This window comes from Dromiciops gliroides, chromosome 1 (genome assembly GCF_019393635.1).
Source record: "Dromiciops gliroides isolate mDroGli1 chromosome 1, mDroGli1.pri, whole genome shotgun sequence".
Classification (NCBI taxonomy): Eukaryota; Metazoa; Chordata; class Mammalia; order Microbiotheria; family Microbiotheriidae; genus Dromiciops; species Dromiciops gliroides.
Window position 1 is genome coordinate 709310888 of NC_057861.1, and position 19906 is coordinate 709330793.

Sequence of the window (19906 nt, forward strand, 5' to 3'; positions counted from 1 at the left end):
ACTCATTCCCCTGTCCCACCCCATTCCTTGAACCTTGCAGACCCATAAAGTCCCACTGGCTCAGTCCCTGAGTGAAAACAGAATCACTTTGTTGTCTGACCCAAAATGAAGCCATGAGTCTCAGTCCCTCCCTAGGGGCTGAGCATCCACATCCAATGCCTTACCTTTAACCAGGGTGTGTTTGTCTGTGGGGGAGGAGCGAGCAAGGACCCGCAGTTTGGGCCAGATCTTGTCTATTCGTTCCTGCTCGATCTGGAAAAGGGAAGAGAGGCTGGTCAGAAGAGTGAAGAGCCTTAAGTCAATGTTCTGTGAGAAGCAGGAGAAGGAACTGGGCATGTGTAGCCTTGGAGAAAAGAATGCTCAGGAGGAAGTGGATTTCTCTGTTGAAACATATGAAGGACTGTCAAGTGGAGGAGGGATTAGATTGGTTATTTTTGACCCCAAGAGCAATGGGTAGAAATTGTAAAGAGGCTGATTTAAGCTTCATGTTGGGGAATCATTTTTTCACTAACCATTAGTGCTCTCTAGAAGTGGAATGGGGTGTTTTGGAGAGATATTTCATTCCTTCCTCCTGAGAGGAGAATCTTTAAGCAGAAGCTGTTCAGCCACTTGGCAGGTATGTTATAGAAGGGATCCCTTTTAGGTATGGGATATGCTAAATGGCTGAGGAGAGCCCTTCTAATTCTCAAGTTCTTTGATTCAGGGTTGGGCTTCTTGGGGCCCATGAAGCTGGGTAATAGTTAATCTCAGTCTTGGTACTGGGGAATGCAGTATAGGAGAAAGACACAGGCAAAGATGAAGGCTGACAGGACAAATAAAAGAAGATAAGTAATTGGGAATACCCGCAATCCTCTGTGGCTCTGATATAGTTAGCCATTCCCACAGCCAATATAGATTGGTTGTGTCCAGCCTGCCAGGGCAGATGCACCATGATTCTGGGTTTGCGGTTATGGCTTGATAAGTTTCTGCATCACCGAACTTTAGAGCTAGGAGGAACCTTAGAGCTCATAGGATCTAGGGACCTTGGAACTATCTAATCCAATGCTATCATTGTATAGATGGAGAAACTAAGATTTAGGGAGGATGGATGACTTGCTTACTGTCACACCGGCATTAAATATCAAAAGTGAGATCTAAGCCCAGGTCCTTTGCCTACAGAGATAGTGCCCTTTCCATTTTATACATATGGAAAGTAAGGTCTTGAAAAGGTTGCCCAGGGTTGCATTACAACCTACTCCAAGGTCAGTTGAATCCAATTTGGCTAATTTGGTAGTGCCCACCTCCTTAGAGGCCTATGTTGAGAGTTACCTCTCCCTTCTCATTCCTGATTCGACGGTTGAACTCCTTCCCCTCAATGCAGAGGAAGTCTTCCCCAGGTTGTATGATGCCACACTTGATAGCAATAGCCCGGGCAGTATTGATATTGTCTCCAGTGACCATTCGGACGGTGATTCCTGCTCGTTGGCACTTCCTTATGGCTTCTGGGACCTGCAAGAGCATTGGAACCAAGACAAGAATGTCATGAGATATACATGGCCCTTGATCAATAAATGGTTGTTGAACTGAACACCCAGGAGGGAACTCCAAACTGGCTGTGACTTCATCTTCTAGGTGATCCTTAGGAGCAGGGAGAGGGAAGAGAGTGGTGAGGATGGTAATTCCTTTCTCAGGGCAGTGTTACATTGGAGCCCCACTGTAACCTTTTTCTGATCTAAAGTAGGGGTCAAGGGATCCCTAAGATGTTAAGCCTATGGCCCACTTGTCAAAGATCAGAAGATCATGGATTTTAGACCTGGAAAGTAGTCTTAGAGGCCATTGTGTCCAATGCCCCCCACTTTTCAGATGAGGAGACTGAGGTACAGAGACATTAAGTAACTTGCCTATGGTCACAAAACTAGTAAGTGTCTGAGGTACCAATGAAATCCATGTCCTTCTGATTCCAAGTTCACTATCTCATCCCCTATTGCATGCTGATTCAGAATTTTAGATCTAAAAGAGACTTTGCCATCATCTAATCCAGGCTCCTAATTTTCAAAAAGAGGAAACTGAGGCCCATAGAATGGAGCTGATACATCTAGTCAGTGACAGGGCCAGGACTCTGCTTTTTAGTAGTCTATGGGCTAGTGGCTGCCACCACGCTATCACTCTCCTGACCAATAATGGGATTTGTTCATCCTCAACAGCCCATGAAGCCAATATTCTGTTACTTTGTCCTTTTGAAAGTTGGCGGCAAAGGTGCAAAAATACACACTTGCTTCAGACAACCTGTGTGGTCCTGTTGCTGCTGCCAGAGTGTTGTAAGATGAATAGTCTAGGACTTTGGTACACCACAATGGGAAGGTTGCCAACCTTAAGGTGAAGTACTCAGATATCCTTTAAACCACAAGAGATTTGGGGAGAAAATATATCCTATGAAGGTTTTCTTTTCTTTTCTTTCAAAGAAAACCAGATTGTTAAATGGAGAAGGAAGAATTCACAAAACTTACTAAATGGGAGTTAGAATTCAAGGAAAAAAGTGGACAGAGCACAGAAACTTTGAAAACAAGATGATTTTCTGCTGACATCTAGAAATGTCCTCTCCACTGGAGTTATCTTCAACTCTGCCATCTCCCTCACCCCCAACAACTAACCAGATACTAAGTCCAGTTGTTTCTCCCTACAATCTGCATCCCATCCCCTCATCCCCTACTGCCACCATCTTTTTTTTCCCCTAAGCTATTATAATAGCCTCCTTACTCATCTTCCTGATTCTATTATCTCCTCTTTTCTCTGATCCATCCTTCACACCACTGCTAATCATATCACTCCTCTGCTCAAGGGCCTATGGTGACTATTGTTTGTGTTCAAGGCTTTGTGCAAATTCCTCCTTCATTTATTCATTTAGGCATGGTCTGCCAAATATATGTATACATACATACATAAATACACACATACACGCATTGTAACGATTGGAATGGCGCCACCTGCTGGAGACTTACTGTAGAAGAGTTCCACCCATGAAGCGAAGGTCTTTGAGGGCAAGACCAGGAGTCTTTTCTTTGGCATCAGGAAGTGATGTTGGGTAGTGGGAGGAAGAAGGAAGAGACTAGCTCTCTGTCGGGGGCTTTCCTTTGGACTCTGGTGGAGAGCAGAGCTAGAAATGTGCTCTCCCTTTAATAGACAGGAATCTAGGCCTTTCTCTCTCTCTTTACCAAATTCTTATTCTCCTTAATAAATGCTTAAAAGTCTAACTCTTGCTAAGGCTTGTAATTTATTGGCGACCACTCATTAGATATTTTAGACAGACTAGCTAGAATTTTAGCCCTTAACAGTATATATATATGTATATATATAGGGTGGGCCAAAAGTCACAAAGGGGTGTCAATATTTAATAATTCCTTCTGTTTTTGTTTTTAATTTACAATACTGTAGTATCATATGTAGTATGTATAGGAAATAAATTTATATCATGTGAAAAATCAAATCTCTTAAATGACAAAAAATAAAGAAAAACTAATTTTCTAAAAGATTTCTGGCCCACTCTGTGTATACATACATGCATGGACATATGTACACAGATATGTGTGTACACGTGTGTGCATACATGCATGTATACACATACACACACAGATATACTTTGGTCCTGACATTCAAGGCTTGAAGCCGTCTACCTCCATTCTACATTTTCAGGCTTATCTCACATAACATCTCTTTCACATTTATAATAGTCCAACTAAATAGAGCTATCCCCCCATCTCTCAGTCTTATCCTACTTTCTACTATCCCCATGCCTTTGTTTCTTTATGACTTCTTTCCTCCCCAACAAAGAACATAGACATTCCCATCCTCCTCTCCATGTGTAGAAGTCTCTAAGCTCCTCCAAGTTCAATCAAGGCCTATTTTTTAGCAGGGCAATGAGGATTAAGTGACTTGTACAGGGTCACACAGATAGTAAGTGTCAAGTGTCTGAGGCTGGATTTGAACTTAGGTCCTCTTGAATCTAGGGCTGGTTTTCTATCCACTGCACCACCTAGCTGCCCCAATCAAGGCCCATTCTTTTTGGTTTTGGGGTTTTGTTTTGTTTTGTTTTTAGTGAGGCAATTGGGGTTAAGTGACTTGCCCAGGTTCACACAGCTAGTAAGTGTTAAGTGTCTGAGGCCGAATTTGAACCCAGGTACTCCTGACTCCAGGGCCAGTGCTCTATCCACTGCTCCACCTAGCCGCCCCAATCAAGGCCCATTCTTAATGAAATCAGTGTTATAGCGCCTCCAAGAAGGAGCATCTAACAAACCTTTTCATTCAAAATTTATGGCCCCATGGGCTGTAAGTGTCTGGATTTGGAGTCAGACATGGCTCTGATTACTTAACTACCCATGTATCCCTTGGCAAGTTTCACCCAACCTCCCTTGGGTCTGAGTTCCCTGTAAAATAAAAGCATGAGTGTCTGAGGTCCCTTCTGCTTCTAAGTCTGCAGTCCTATCATCCCATAAACCAGATTTCCAGCCAGGTCTGGAACATTTGGCATAAGACCCTGATAAGTGGTGGAGAGAACCTTATTATTATGTAATTGTGTTAGGAGCAGAGATGGCACAAGCGCTTTGGAGAGAAGAGACATTCTTTATTGCTGCTTTGAGAGAGGACACAAATGCTCCAAATTTCTCTAAGACCCTTCCATTACTGTCATCATGACTCTCTCTCTGGCCTCTTTCAGATGATGGATTATGTTAATTTAGGAAGCTGATGCCTGTTCACCAGCCCTCAATAAAATTCTTTGAAAATATGGGAAAAATACTTGGGAAATATATGCATTTCTTGTCTAAAGTTCCTAAAAAGGTATGTAAATATAAAATTTTGGAAGAGAAATGTCCAGGAGGGAAGTCTGAAGGGATTCTTCCACCTAGGGCCATAGGGTTTACATCAAAAATGACGAGTCGGGGTAGTTAGGTGGTGCAGTGGATAGAGCACCAGCCCTGGATTCAGGAGGACCTGAGTTCAAATCTGGCCTCAGACCCTTGACACTTACTAGTTGTGTGACCGTGGGCAAGTCACTTAACCCCAATTGCCTCACAAAAAAAGAATAATGAGTCAACAGTTATTTTCAGCAATGCAATGATCCAAGACAACCTTGAAGGTCTTATGAAAAATGCAATCCATCTGCAGAAAGAGAACTGATAGTATTTGAATATAGATTAAAACACAGTTTTTTGTTAGTTACTTTATTGGAAACAAAAAATGATGAGCAGGATGCTATCAGAAAAACGTGGAAAGACCTACATGAACTGATACAGAGTGAAATGTACTGTATACAAAATAACAGGAATAGTGTAAGATGATCTGCTGCGAATGACTTGATTATTTTAGGTAATGCAATGATCCAAGATAACTGAAAGGCTTAGGAAAGTTGCAATCCATCTACAGAGAAAGAACTGATGCTATCCAAAAACATATTGAAGCATAATTTTGCGATAGTTCCTTAATCTGAAGGGGGTTTTTTTTGTCTTTTTTTCACAACTTTGCTAATGTGGAGATGTTTTGCATGACTACTCATATATAACTTAAATTGAATTGCTTGAGTTCTTGGGGGGAGTGGGGAGGGAGGGAGGAAGAAAACTTGGAACATAAAGTTCTTTTTAAAAATTGATGTCAAAATTTGTTTTTACATGTAATTTGGAAAAAATTAAATTCTAAATAAAACAAGAAACAACAGATTAAAAAAAGAATGCCAAGTCAAATCTGTGCTTCTACACAGCACAGACCCAACCTCTTGGGACATTTACTAAAGTATCATCATGATTCATGGTTCCTGCCATCAATGATTTAGTCAGAAAACAGAGCTGCTAAAGCCAAAGCCAGAGACTCAATCTTCTCCTTCTCTGTTGGCTTTGCCCTGCTGCCCATCTATGGCTGAAGATGTGGTCCCAAACAATTAATGACAAAGGAGAGTAAGTAAGAGGGCATATAAATTGTCATTCAATACTAGAAAAATGAATGTACTTATTCAGAATCATGTAGTCTCAAAACAGCAAAGGGTCTTAAGAGATTATCTAGTCCAAAATCCTCATTTTACAAAGGTGACTATTTAGAGACCCACAGGATCTTCCCTTATAACAAATAAGTACTGTGGAGCAAATCAAATCAATGCACTGGCCATGTACGTATGCCTCATTCCATACCTAAGGTCAGTATGCTGAGAGACAGGAGGCATGAGTCATTATCAGTAAGTCCTCTGAGGTTAGGATTGGCTATTTTATTGATCAGAGTTATTACATCTTTCATTGTTGTTTTCCTTCTGGTTATTGTGTAAATTACTTTCCTGGTTCTGATTATTTTACTTAGCATGTGTTTCATCTTCTATTTCAAATTAATTTGCTTCCTTGGGTCTCTGGTAGTCAGGACTGTTATGATGTTGGAGGACTAGGAATATGAGAGAAGGTGCATAAAATGGTCTCCTTCTGTTCAATAAAATGCAATGCCTGCTATAATTTCCCATCATAAAAAGGTTTAATGCATCTCCCTTAACTGCCCTGTATTGTTAGAGTTCATTCATAAGAAGCAAGTTGTTGTAGAAGAAGGGACACTGAGTGAGGAAGGAATGAGAGGTAAAGGATCTGATTTCTGGGCCCCATTATAAGCTATTAGGGCGGGCCTCTTCATATTTCCAGATGTGTCATGCCAGATTCCCCCACCCTTCCCCCCCTCCCCCAGTCAGGAAGATATGGGTTCAAATCTTGTCTCTGATGCTAGTCAGGGCATGCTGGGAAAATCACTAAAGTTCTCTCTGTTTCCTTGTCTAGAAAATTGGAGAAATGACTGTGGCATCTACCTCAAAGGAGCATTTTGAGAATAAAATTAGATGATTGTGAAAAGCATCTGGGAATCCTTAAGGCACTCTATAAATGCCAGCTACTCTTATTAAAGAGAAGGATACTTGGGGCTATCAAAGGGAAATGAGCTGCCTGCATTCACACAGCTAGCGAATGGTCCAGTCAGAGTATGGATCCAGATTTTCAATGCTGAGGCTTGTGTCCTTTCCAATGCATCCACTCTGCTGGTAATGATGAGGGCAAGTCAGGGCCATTTGAAGGGGATCATGCACTTGAATCTGGAAAAGACTTTAGAGATCATGGAATTTACCCCCAGAAGCAACCTGGAGTCAGGAAGACCTTAGCTCAAATCTGGCTTCAGAGACTTACTAGATGTGTGACTCTGGGAAAGTCACTTAACTTCTGTTTGCCTCAGTTTCCTCAATTGTAAAATCAGAATAATCATAGCACCTACCTCCCAGGATGATGAAGACCAAATGATATAATGATTGCAAAACACTTAGCACAGTGCCTGGCACACAGGAGTGTGCCAGTGTGTGCCTGGCACACAGGAGTGCAAGTGCTTCTTCCCACCTCTTTTTTTCTTCATTTTACAGATGAGTAAACTGAGGCCCAGAGACATTAAGTGACTGGCAGTCAGGAGTAATGGTGAGATGTAAATCATTGGGGCAGCAAAGTGGCACAGTGGACAGCACACTGGCCCTGGAGTCAGGAGGACCTGAGTTCAAATCCAGCCTCAGACACTTGACACTTGCTGTGTGACCCTGGGCAAGTCACTTAAACCCAATTGCCTCACCAATTGCCTTTGTTCCTCCCCGAACAATTCTTATCCTTAAAGCATAAGTGGAGGCTTAAGGGCCCTTGGAAAAGAACTCAAAGAGCAACAGTAGAGCCTGATGAATGAGTCATCCTATCCCATGGCTATAGTGTGAGACCATGAAACACAGTAGCAAGAGAATAGAATTTGGAGTCAGAAACCTGAGTTTGAATCCTGACTCCATCACTTAATATGTGTGTGACCTTCCTTGGGCAAGTCACTTAATCTTTTTTTTTTTTTTTGGTGAGGCAATTGGGGTTAAGTAACTTGCCCAGGGTCACACAGCTACTAAGTGTCTGAGGCCAGATTTGAACTCAGGTCCTCCTGACTCCAGGGCGGTGCTCTATCTACTGCACCACCTAGCTGCCCCAAGTCACTTAATCTTTATGTGACTTAGTTGTCTCATCTGTAACTGAGAGGGTTAGACCCAATGGCCTCAGGCCTTTTCCAGATCTTGTTTTATGATCCTATGATGGGATAAATGTCGATGGGAGGATGATGAGTTGATGACTTATATGTTGGTCTCAGATCTCTTAAAATATCAATTTCACGACATCGTGAGCTGAAGGGGACATTGGAGATCACCTAATCCAGGAATTGTTACCTGGGGTGGGGTGGGGGAAAGGGAAGAATATTCCGTGAACTTGATTTTTCAAAATATTTTGATAACTATATTTCAGGATGATGTTTCCATTGTGATCTTATGTATTTGAGGGTTTTTTACATTTAAAAATATTATTCTGTGAAGGGTCCATAAGCTTTAGCACATGGCAAAGGGGGATCCATGATGCAAAAAAAAAAAAAAAAGGTTCAGATCCTCTGGATCGATCACCTTCATTTGGAGGTTATGAAAGAGAAGTGGAACCTCTACAAAATACTATCTGAATGCCATCCAGATGGAGATCATGCCTTGAAGCAAGGGAGAACACCTTGGATACATACATACCAGCTACATGACCCGTAATTTCCGACTCAGTGCTTTAGGAACAGCCACCCCCACCCCGCCCTAAGAAAAGTTGCAAAGACCTGCACTGGTAAAGAGAATGACCTCACCCGGGAGTTCCTAATGAAACCACAATTCCAGGCCCTATCCTTATCTCTAAATATGAGCTATTTTTATTACAAAGGAGGAAAAAAGACCTAGAGCTGAAAAAGAATTTGCCCAAGCTAATAAGTGGCAGAGCTAGGATCCAAATTCAGGTCTTCTGAATCCTGATCTCTATCATGCTGCTTCATCAGTCATTGTAATAGGAAGTCGCCCCTCTTTTTTCTTCCTGTACCTCTGCAGCACCACCAGCAGCACGCCTCCTTCTACACCCTCCCCCCAACCCCCAATGTAAGCAGCTAGGGTAGAGTACTGGGCCAAGAGCCAGGAAGACCTGACTTCTAACCTGTCTTCAGATCCATATCAGTTGTGTAACCCTGGACAATTAACTTCTCTCTCAGTTTCCTCAATTGTAAAGTGGAGATAATAATAACACCTTCCTCCCCAGGTTGTTGTGTGAACCAAATGAGATAATATCTGTAAACTGCTTAGCATGGAGGAAGCATTTAATAAATGCTTGTTCCTTTCTTTTCACCCATCACCACCAGTGTGGAATGAGGAGAATGCCTCTCAGATTGACTTTCCTAAAGAAGACCCCGAGGATAGTGTTGATAGCAAGTAAGACCATCTTTCAATTTACCTTTGAGAATTCATTCGCTCAACACAAATTTACTCCTAACAATTTCTAATCCAAGAGAGTATAAATGGTTTCGAATGTGGAGATGAATGAACAACAAAAGCAGCAAGCAATTATTGCTGCCAAGATGAGGCAGGGGCCACTGGGAGCCACAGTTCTGCCTTCCCCTAAAAAATCTTACAACCTAATTTTGCAAAGTAAATATGTAATTGGCTTTCTCTTTGCAAAAATCCTCCCTCTGGTTTTCAGGAGATGCCCTGAAGGCTTGAACTAAGTAGCTGAAGGGTAGAAAAGAGCTTGTTTTGTTGAAAGTAAAGGAAGGAGTGCTTAACCACTGATCATCCTTGTCAATTGGTCTTGGCAGGCATTGGAGAGGTGGGGAGGATGAAATGCTATCAGAATCTGCATGGAGCTGCAGAAGTCACAGTCTTTCAAGTCAAATGGCTCAACAGTAGAGGATGCTTATCCCTCTGGACTCCCCATAGCTTTCATTTTAGAATCAAAGCATTGTTGAGAGATGAACATGGGAAGGAGTGGTAGGCAAGATGGTTCTGTGATTCCTTAAATACCATACAAAAATCCCAGTTTTTAGAAAATATGTGCAAAAATTTACATTCACAGCACAGAGAAATTCAAACTGAATGCCTGGCTAAGTCTTCCAATTTTATAGGTTCAAGGACAAGAAGGATTCCTCACAGATGAAAAAAAAGTGTGCCAAATGCTTTTGTTTTCAGGTAATCTAATGCTGATTTCATTGTTGTTGGGGACATTTCAGAGCTTCCTCATCTGCATTCCTAGTTACTCAAAAGAGAAAGGCCTAACAATACATACAGGAAAAACAAAGTGGATAAAATTGCTTATCAACTACATTATGACATGAAATTGTTTTACTTAGTCCATCTTGGGCAGACATGGCAAATAAATGATGAGCTGGACTAATCAATAAATAGGAAAAGATGAATGGGCTGTATGACACAGTGCTTTCAGTATAACCCTGCTACAAAAGCCAGTTTATCTAAAGGTATTATTTCCCCACAGCTATGGAGCACAGAACAACATAACTGCAAGATGATAGAAATTTCAGGCAAACCAAAAGTCAGTGGAAAGTAGCAAGGTGCATATAAGTAGTTTGCAGCATATTGCTAATAATGCTATGTTCGTGAGTATCATCATCGCATATGCCTCAAAGAAGAGAAAGAAAGGAATAAGCATTTACTAAGCAGCTACTATATGCTAGGTACTATGCTAAGTAGAGTATCAAGAAGAGGCAAAGGGGGGGGCAGCTAGGTGGCACAGTGGATAGAGCACCAGCCCTGGAGTCAGGAGGACCTGAGTTCAAATCTGGCCTCAGAACTTAACACTTACTAGCTGTGTGACCCTGGGCAAGTCACTTAACCCCAATTGCCTCACCATAAATAAATAAATAAAAAATAAAAGAAGGGGCGAAGGCGAGTCACTGGTGCTTTAAAACCAGTTGCTTCAGGCAGGTGGGGCTCATTAGCCTTGGCAGGCAACCCGCCTAGGGGAAGGAAACCCTGATTTTAAACCTCCACTGCCTTGCGGCTATACCCATGTATGGGAAAGACTTTGGGAGTTAACCCCGAGGAAAAATCAGGAGTCGGAGTCCCTTAGGCAGTTGGATGTTGGACATCACATCCCTCTGGCAACTCCTGTGGCAGCACTGGTGCCAAACTGTATTGGCTCTACTTCTCCTTTGGATCCACCAATGTCGCGGAGAGGGAAAACATGCTGCATGGGCAACAGCTTGTTTTCCAATTGATCTGCCCAGGCCAGTGCCCTGGAGAGGACATTCCAGCTACTCCTCATGGGGTAGATACAACATGGGATGCGGCAGTTACTGGTTATAAGTCACTCAGGAGCTGTGGCTCCCGTATCAGACTGCACAGCCACACTGTGGCCTGTGGCTATTCAAGGTGCTGATCCATGGTCTTCTGCAACTGGTGGAGGCCTACTACTAGTATCAAGAATGACAGATAGCCCAAATGCTACACTGGTATCCATGAAACACCAGCATCATTCCATAAACAAATTCTCAGTGGAAGATTTCTAGAATGACATAAGTAAGATTCATGCAGGATAAGATGTTGATGGATGTCAATGTGTTACCAAGGGAGGAAGGAACAACATCAATGAAATCATGGATCCATGGAAGTATAAAAACACATATGTGGACATGATTTCATCAGGATGTCTCTTGCTTCTACCAGTATACCTTCAAACTCCAACAAATCCAAGGTGATTCCTATCCAGGTCCTATAAATCTTGTCGAAAAGATCTAAGATTCCTACAATGTGTCAGAAGCCTTCCTTTAGGTTTTATTTAGAGGGTAAAAATAGACTATCAGGGTTGGTCATCTATTGCTTTTTCTTCTCCCTACATGGCTCCTTTTTCTAGTCATAAAATTCTGATGATGTTTCCTACTAATTTGCATGCATAAGTTATCACTGGTAATCTACAGCTGTCAACTTAACCTCACCATGACTCTTTTATATTGCTATTTGGGGCTTTGGTAATTTTGCTTCTTCTAAGTTCATGGCATTTCATGATTTGCCAAATGTAATCTAAGCCAATCTCCTTCTTCTACTTAACTTTGGTTCTCTCTGAAGAATGTTGGAATTGATTGCATAAAATGGAAAATCCTGACAATGAACCACCCAGCATGGCATAACCACATCAAAGTGATTTATTGAAGATAACATAGCCAGTATGTGTCAGAGGCAGGATTCAAAATCAGGTCTTCCTGGCTATAACCACTGTGCTCTATGACCGAAGCAGAATTGACATAGTTCAAAAGGAACATGAGATGCACAAATTTAAAGAATCCACCCCAAATGTTCATATGGACTATGTGTGCCTGATCAGTGGTAGAGTGTTCTGAGCTCTTATTAGTCTGATCAGCCACAGCTGGACACACTGTAAATTGACTCTAACATAGGGATGTCATTTTGGTCTTCTTTGAGAACAAAGGTTAACAACCAACCAACCAACTTAACTCTGGCCCTAGATTATTGTCTAGTTAGAGCATCAGTTTAAAATGTATATGATGATGGACTAAATCAATGGGTTATACAATCAGCAGCATGGCATAATCTGAATCTTTCATCCCCTTTGTTTTTCCAATGTGGATGATTAGACTTATCTCTTTTGAATAATTATATATTTTTCTCAGGACACATTGTAGAATTCTATGGCTGAGCATGGTACCTATAAAACAGGACCATTCTGAGATCCTCAACAGTGATATGAATGGAGATCAGACCTGTGATTCAGTGGCACAGGGCACTGCCAGTGAGGAACTTCCTCTACCAATGTAGGTTGGCACTTTCTCTGCAACTTACAATCTTAAAGAGTTACCTGGTACAGATGTGTCAAACACATGGTGCATGCCACTCACAACTCTCCTGAGTGTGACCCAAATCAGATTAAAATGCAACTGGAAATATCTAACAAAATTAATTAAAATGCAATAAAACATCAATGATGGAAGTATGTGGTTTTCTAAGTCAATATGTGAACCACAGGGATTTTCATGCACTGTTTAGAGGTCCCTGTTTTCATTTGACTTTGACACCCCTGGCTCAGAGTACTGAGAGTTTAAGGGATTTATTGAAGATAACATAGGCAGTATAGGTCAAAAGCAGGATTCAAAAACAAGTCTCACTGGCTCTAAGATGCCATCTCTGCCCACCATCCTATGTTGCCTTAATGCCAAAAGAGAATCTTTTAGTTTCCTTTCTAAATAGATCCTCCTTTGGTAAACAAATATCTTGTTTTATGCCTCACTTGATGTGAATGTGGAGGAGGTTAATGAACAAAGTGATCTCTATGGTCCTGTCTGCTATTAATTTTTAAGCTTTTAACCTATAGAAAGTAGAAAAGTTATCAATGTGGTCAAAAGAGAGCCTTTGTTTTTGTTCTATCAAGTTAAATATTTCTTAAAAGTCAATAGAGAATAGGAAATGACTGAAATTATGCATTTTCATCGAGCATTTCTACTAAATGTGTCAAATCAGTATGAGGAAGAAAGCTACTGGAGGGCTGATTGGAAATGGCAATGGAAAATACATTAGATTTGGTGCCACAGGACTTGGGTTCAAATCCTAACTCTGTTACTTATTAACTACACGCTAGTGGGCAAATTACCTGTCTGGGGCCTCAGTTTCCACCTCTAGAAAGTGAGGGGGTTTTACTAGATAGTCTCTAAGGTTCCTTCCATCACTAAATCAATGGTCCTATGGAAATGACAAAGATGAAGGGTAATTCAAATAACCCATCCTCAAAAGAATCTTTATGTATCAAAGATGATGCTTTTTCTTTCCTATCATAAATTTTTTTCAGGGCAATGAGAGTTAAGTGACTTGCCCAGGGTCACACAGCTAGTAATTGTCAAGTGCCTGAGGCAGGATTTGAACTCAGGTCTTCCTGAATTCAGGACTGGTGCTTTATCTGCTGTGCCACCTAGCAGCCCCCTCTGTCATAAACTATTAACCAGCACAGATTATATAATTCTGTTTTACTATATGACCTGATACAGAATGACTGTTAATGTGGTGGTAACTAGTTGGCACTACAGTGGATAGACTGTGGGACCTAGAATCAGGAAGACCTGCTTTCAAATCTGTTTACACTGGATATATGACCCTGGGAAGTAATTTAACCCTTGCCCACCCCAGTTTCCTAATTTGTAAAATAGGGATAATAAAAGTAACTACCTCCTGGGCTTGTTGGGATGATAAAATGAAATTATTATTGGTAAAGCATTTTGCAAACCTGAAAGCTCTCTATAAATCCTAGTTGTTGTTGGTATTATTATTATTAATAGTAGTAGTAGTAGTAGCAGCAGCAGTGGTCACAGTGGGAGTGATGGTGGTCGTAGTAGAAGTTGTGGTGGTAGTAGTAGTAATAATAGTAGTTGTGGTAGTGGTAGTAGTAGAAGTAGTGGTACTACTCTATAGCATTTATATAATCATGTATTTAAAAGAAAACTATGTTATTCATAGTAGTAATAATAGTCCCACCACCACACTACTACTACTTCTTCTACTACTACAACTACTATGATTACTACAACTACTATGACTACTACTACTACTAATGGCAAAGTTTTCTTTTAAATATATGATAAACATGGATACAGCATGAACATTATACAAATTTACGAGAGTAAAGATTCATTTCAATATTTGAATCTAAAAATGTGACTGAAAAAGGCTGCTACAGTATAGGTTTTATTTTTCTTTCTCTCTCTTGCCCTTTATTTCTGAAATTGTTCTTTTTTTGAGGGGTGGGAGAGGGAGGTCTGCAGGTACACATCTTTGAAATTATAATGAAAGTCAATGGAAAAATATGACTTAATTTGCAAAAATCAAAGTTACATATACTTTCAGGACCACCCATATTGCATCAAATGAGTTTCCAGAGTTAGCTATTTCAGTACACTGATGCCTTAAATTCTAAATTCCTGAAAAGAAATAAGGCATTCTAGAGTCCTTATTGCTATGCTTTAAGATTCTAGTTAACTGAGAAAACATTATCTCATAGTCAACAAAAACAGCAATAGAAAAGAATGGTTATATATAAAGGAGTCAGGTACAAATTATTTTATTAAAAGCAACATTATTAGTCCTATATAGGTAGAGAATGCACACACAGACAAAAGAACAGAAAATCTTCACAAATGGGTAAAAGGAAAAGTCATGATTTTCCAAGGGGTCCCACATATTTTTCACCTCCCCCCTTCCTCTCTCTGTCTCTCTCTGTCTCTCTCTGTCTCTCTCTGAATAAGGTGTAATGGATAACTGTGATCTCTCCATGTTTTGAACCAAGTAAAATTCTAATGTTTAAGAGGCACTGGACTTTGATTTGTTCTATTTCAGAAACAATCGGTTAAAAGCACACTGGTCTGGAAGTCAGAAGACCTGGATTCTAGTCAGCATTGCCACCAACTTGCTGTGTGGCCTTGGGCAAGTCATGTCACCTCTCTTGGCCTCAGTTTCCTCACCTGTAAAATGAAGGGGTTGGGCCAGATTGATCTCAAAGGTCCCTTTTAACGCTAGCATCCTATGGTTTTAATGATCCTGTGAATCAAACATTTGGTGATTCTAATGTTATGGACCAACAAACACTTCCTGTAATTTATTGTTTTTAACTCAGGCAGTTAGTCAAAGCTACCAGATGACTGACATCTAAATAAGAAAATTGAGTAAGAAATTTCTTTGATTTACTCTTTAGATAGAGCTAATGCTGCTGGGCCAAAATGCTGAGAGACCATGGATTTAGAAAGAAACTGAATCCTAGGGAGGATTTGAAATGACTTAGAATCAGGGGTATGGGGACTAGTGGAAATGGCACTTGCTGAAGTCTGAACATCTGGACTAGAACCCTCATTCTGCTTCTTAGCATTCCCGTGACCAGAGATAAATCACTTCACCTCTTTGGGACTCAGTTTCCTTATCTGTAAAATGAGGCTTAAGCTAGATTATCCTAAGTCCCTTTCCTGAAGTACAACTCTGAAACTATAAAACCTTAGTGATGAAAAGGACCTCAGAGGGCATCTAGGTGAACCTAGATTTGAACAGAAATATTTTCTATAACTGAAGTGGACACTATGCTGTTGCTTGAACACCTCCAATGGTAGAAAACTCACCTCTCAAGGGAGCCCATTCTGTTTCTAGGAAATCCTAAATATTAGGGAGCAGTTCCCCATCATGGCAGCCTACCCCAAGTTGTCAATATCCTTCCCAAAATAATGTGATCAGATCTCACAAACAACCACAAAGATAGAGTCTGATCAAGATAGAGCGCAGCTAGATGACCATTTACCCTATCCAGGATGCTATACTCCTCAGTTTCTGTTGCCTATGTTTATGACTTCCTACTTCATTTCTTGAAGTTGCCCAAATTCAGCAACTGTTACTAATTATTTTATCTATTAACTGCCCCCTGTTAGATCTCTTCCATCTTATGTTTTACATTTTATTTCATCTGTTTTGCCTCATCATTCTAGCCTGCCAACATAGTTTTTTTTTAAATCATAGCTTTGCCATCCACTTTTGTCTCTTTCTGACAGTTTTGTGTCATCTACAAATTTGATAGATAAGGAGTCCATTTTTGTCCTTATCAAAATCATCAAGAAAAATTGTGAACAATAGAACAAGGATTGGAACGGAGTACTGGGGAACTCCATTAGAAGAGACCTATTTTCAAGTTTATATCAAGCCATGAGTCAATTATTTGGGTTTGCTAATTCAACTAGTTTGAGTTACAACTAAATGTATTATCATAAAATCCATAATTCTCTTTCTATACCATGAGATATGAGACTTTCTCAAATGATCTGTGAAAATGTTCAAGTCTGGTAATCTCCCAAATCACAAATCTGCATGTTACAAATGTTCATAAAACCATTTTATTGGCTCTAATTTTGATTTTTGAAGAATATGTTCTCTACAAAAACAACAACAACAACAATTCCTGTACTCATGAGTGACTCATTGTTTATAGACTTGTACAATTTCCTGCTTTACTTCATGGATGAATAGATTAAGTAAGCATACATTATGGGTCATTGTATAATAGCCTCTCACTCAGTGAATGTTGTGCTCTGTGTACAAAAGAATCAAGTAATATATGAATAATTTCCCGAACAAAGAGCATCACCACCATACCTATACTTCAGAGATCAGCTGCTTTGTAATTAAATCACAATTACAGTATTTTTTTATTTCTTTGGTAAAGTAGTATGCTTCATTAAAATTTTTTGATTATAAAGTATTTTATTGGATCTGTTACATCTTTTTGCATTAAATAATGAGAACCATTACCATTTTATATTAATTGGAAGAAATTACATAAAAAGCACATGTATTTTAGAATTCTTTTTTTTAAGTTTTTACATTTCTGATGCACTGAATGCTTTAACCAAATGACCAATAGATATATATTGTGTGTATAGTATTTTTCTAATCTTACCACTCTAATAACCCTGCTAAAATGGAAATGAGGTAAGTCTGAGATGATTTGTTCTTCATGAACTGACATTGGATCATAGTGATCATCTCTTTCTTCCCTTTCTAAGCATTTATAATCTGTTTAAAAAACCACGAAACAGGTCATCAGCATCAAGGTCACTAGTCTATGCATTGCAGAATCTATATTGTGACTTATTCTCTTTTAAAACTGGGACCATATTTTGCCCATCTCCCTTTTTCTCACTCCTCCTTAATGATCATCAAAGCCATTCAACGATCCCACAGGCAGGGACCGTACTAGAATGTTTAAGATGTGACTATGTGGTACAAACACTTTCCTGCATCATTAATTACCAAAGAATATCATAAAATACAATCCAGGAAAGAGGAGTTATAATTATTCTATTTTACAATCAGGAGTTCACCAGGAGAAAGAACTTTGTTTGCAACGTAAAACAAAAACAAAAACAAACCCCTCTTTATTAACCCCCCCCCAACTATGCATATTATGTGAGTAGATCTTGAAAGTACCTTTCTTAGTAGGAACTCTTTGTTTTTAATTTTGTTATGGTGAGAATTTAGTACTATCATAATTATTTTGAAGTTCTTTTGGTTTCTTGTGGCTATTATGACTTTTTTGAATCAAGTTTATGCTACCATCCTCTTCAAAGTACCATAATAGTTTTTAAAGGAAATTATATTAGGAACTTCAAGAGTAGGATTGGAACTCCTTGCCCAGAAGGTCAGCTGACTAAGGTTCTGCAGAACCCACCTAGGCAAAGGAGTTAACATATGAGTATCCTCCAATGATATAACCCTAAAGCTTATAGCTGCCATACAGAGAACTGGGAGAAGCAGCTATCATGGTGTTAGCCATATCTCTAATATGACCCAAGCATTTGGCCTTTTCAGACTGTTTTCAAAGTTCCACTAGAAGAAAAGAAGCTCTATACAAAAAGTCCTAGCATTCAGCCCTGGAGGAACCTCTAGAGTAGGGTCATGTGAGACATGTTACCAATGAGAGACACAGAACCAATGGAGAAATTCGATGCAATGCAATGCAAAGCAATGCAATTGAAAAAGTATTTAAGTAGCTTCTACTTGTGCAAGGTATAGGGAACAAAATGATAAAATGATTAGACCCTGACCTCAAAAAGCTTACATTCTATTAGGGGATAGAACAAGTAAACAGATCAGTAAATGCAGGATTATTTGAGGAATGAGAAAGCACTAGTAGGGGATAGTAAGGCATACATCTGTGATAAAAGGTTACCATCTCCAAACTAGACACAACTAGAAAATAATGCCTTCTAGTTTCCTAGTTATCTGAGCTCTGAGAGCCAATGCAAATTTGGGAGAAGCAAGTCCAGTGGCAGAGAGAAAGGCAGTTCCTTTGAGAAGCCAGCATTATCTATGATGCATTCCCTAGCTTTTTTGCCTAAATACAAGCAACACTTCTGACTGTTGGTCTTTATCCAGTCCCTTGCCCCGCCAACCTCTAGATGAAGTGCTTCTCACTATAATCAGTTGGACACTGTTGATTGGAGCATTATCAGCTTACTGCTGGTGTTGTACAACCTCTCAAACTCACTCTCCTCTGAGTGATTTCAGAGATCATTTTATATAGCCCATCTGTGGAAACCTGCCCATTTGTATAAAGGCACATGGGTCTTGCTCAGGAGTGGAAAACCATGAGTGCCTTTAACTGTTTTCAGCTAAGTGAATGAATAGACCTTTGTCCAAGTGGAAATGAGATGTTTCTTAGCATCTGAATGTCTCTTAAGTATCTTCTAATAGGTTCAATGTTTAGTTTATTCTATTTAGTTCAAATCAAGAGTTACTTGACATTTGTATTACAGTATTCTTTCATAGGATGCCAACATAAACACTTTTGTGAATGGCATTAAATAGTTCTAAGCACCTGGGCAGGTCACATCTAGTCATTTTAAAGAAAGGCATACATATCTGTAAATGGGCAGGGCCACATATGAGATGTAATAAAAAGGAATGAAATTTAAAAGAAAGAAGACCAGATACACCAGCATCCTCATTATAGAAAACTATATATTCATTCCAATAAGAGTGCTGGACTGAAACTGTTCTAGGAAATCTTCAGTAAAATTGAGTTTACCAATCATAAATATAAGTCCTGATTGTCGTGATATGAAAATCACACCTTAGTTTGAACCATTAACAGGATTTCCCAAATGATCCTACACCTGAATGACTTTTGGGCATTTCCCAAAATCAACTCCACCTTTGAAGTGTGAAAATTTGTCATCTTACTATCCTCAGAAGGCAATTACCATGGAAGAATTCTAAAAATATTCTGAGCATTGTAATGTATAACCCATATCAGATTGCTTGCTGACTTCAGGAGTGGGGAGGGAAGGGAAGGTGGGAGAAAAATTTGGAACTCAAAAAATATCTTTACATGTAATGGGAAAAAAAATGTTTTAAAATTTTAATTTAGAGGGGCAGCTAGGTGGCGCAGTGGATAAAGCACCAGTCCCGGAGTCAGGAGTACCTGAGTTCAAATCCAGCCTCAGACACTTAACACTTGCTAGCTGTGTGACCCTGGGCAAGTCACTTAACCCCAATTACCTCACTAAA

The 19906-nt window shown here is 39.9% G+C and overlaps 1 protein-coding gene across 11 annotated transcripts in view; it reads right to left on the reverse strand.

The window, feature by feature from the left end:
• The window catches only part of ATP2B2 (ATPase plasma membrane Ca2+ transporting 2), a 696441-nt gene that overhangs the window by 48196 nt on the left and 628339 nt on the right, over positions 1-19906 (reverse strand). For all 11 annotated transcript variants that reach the window (XM_043971621.1, XM_043971693.1, XM_043971614.1 and 8 more), the window contains 2 exons: positions 1309-1488; positions 165-252 (listed from right to left, as the gene is read on the reverse strand). In XM_043971621.1, coding sequence (XP_043827556.1) covers positions 165-252; positions 1309-1488 — 268 coding nt within the window. The remainder of the gene's footprint in view (positions 1-164; positions 253-1308; positions 1489-19906) is intronic.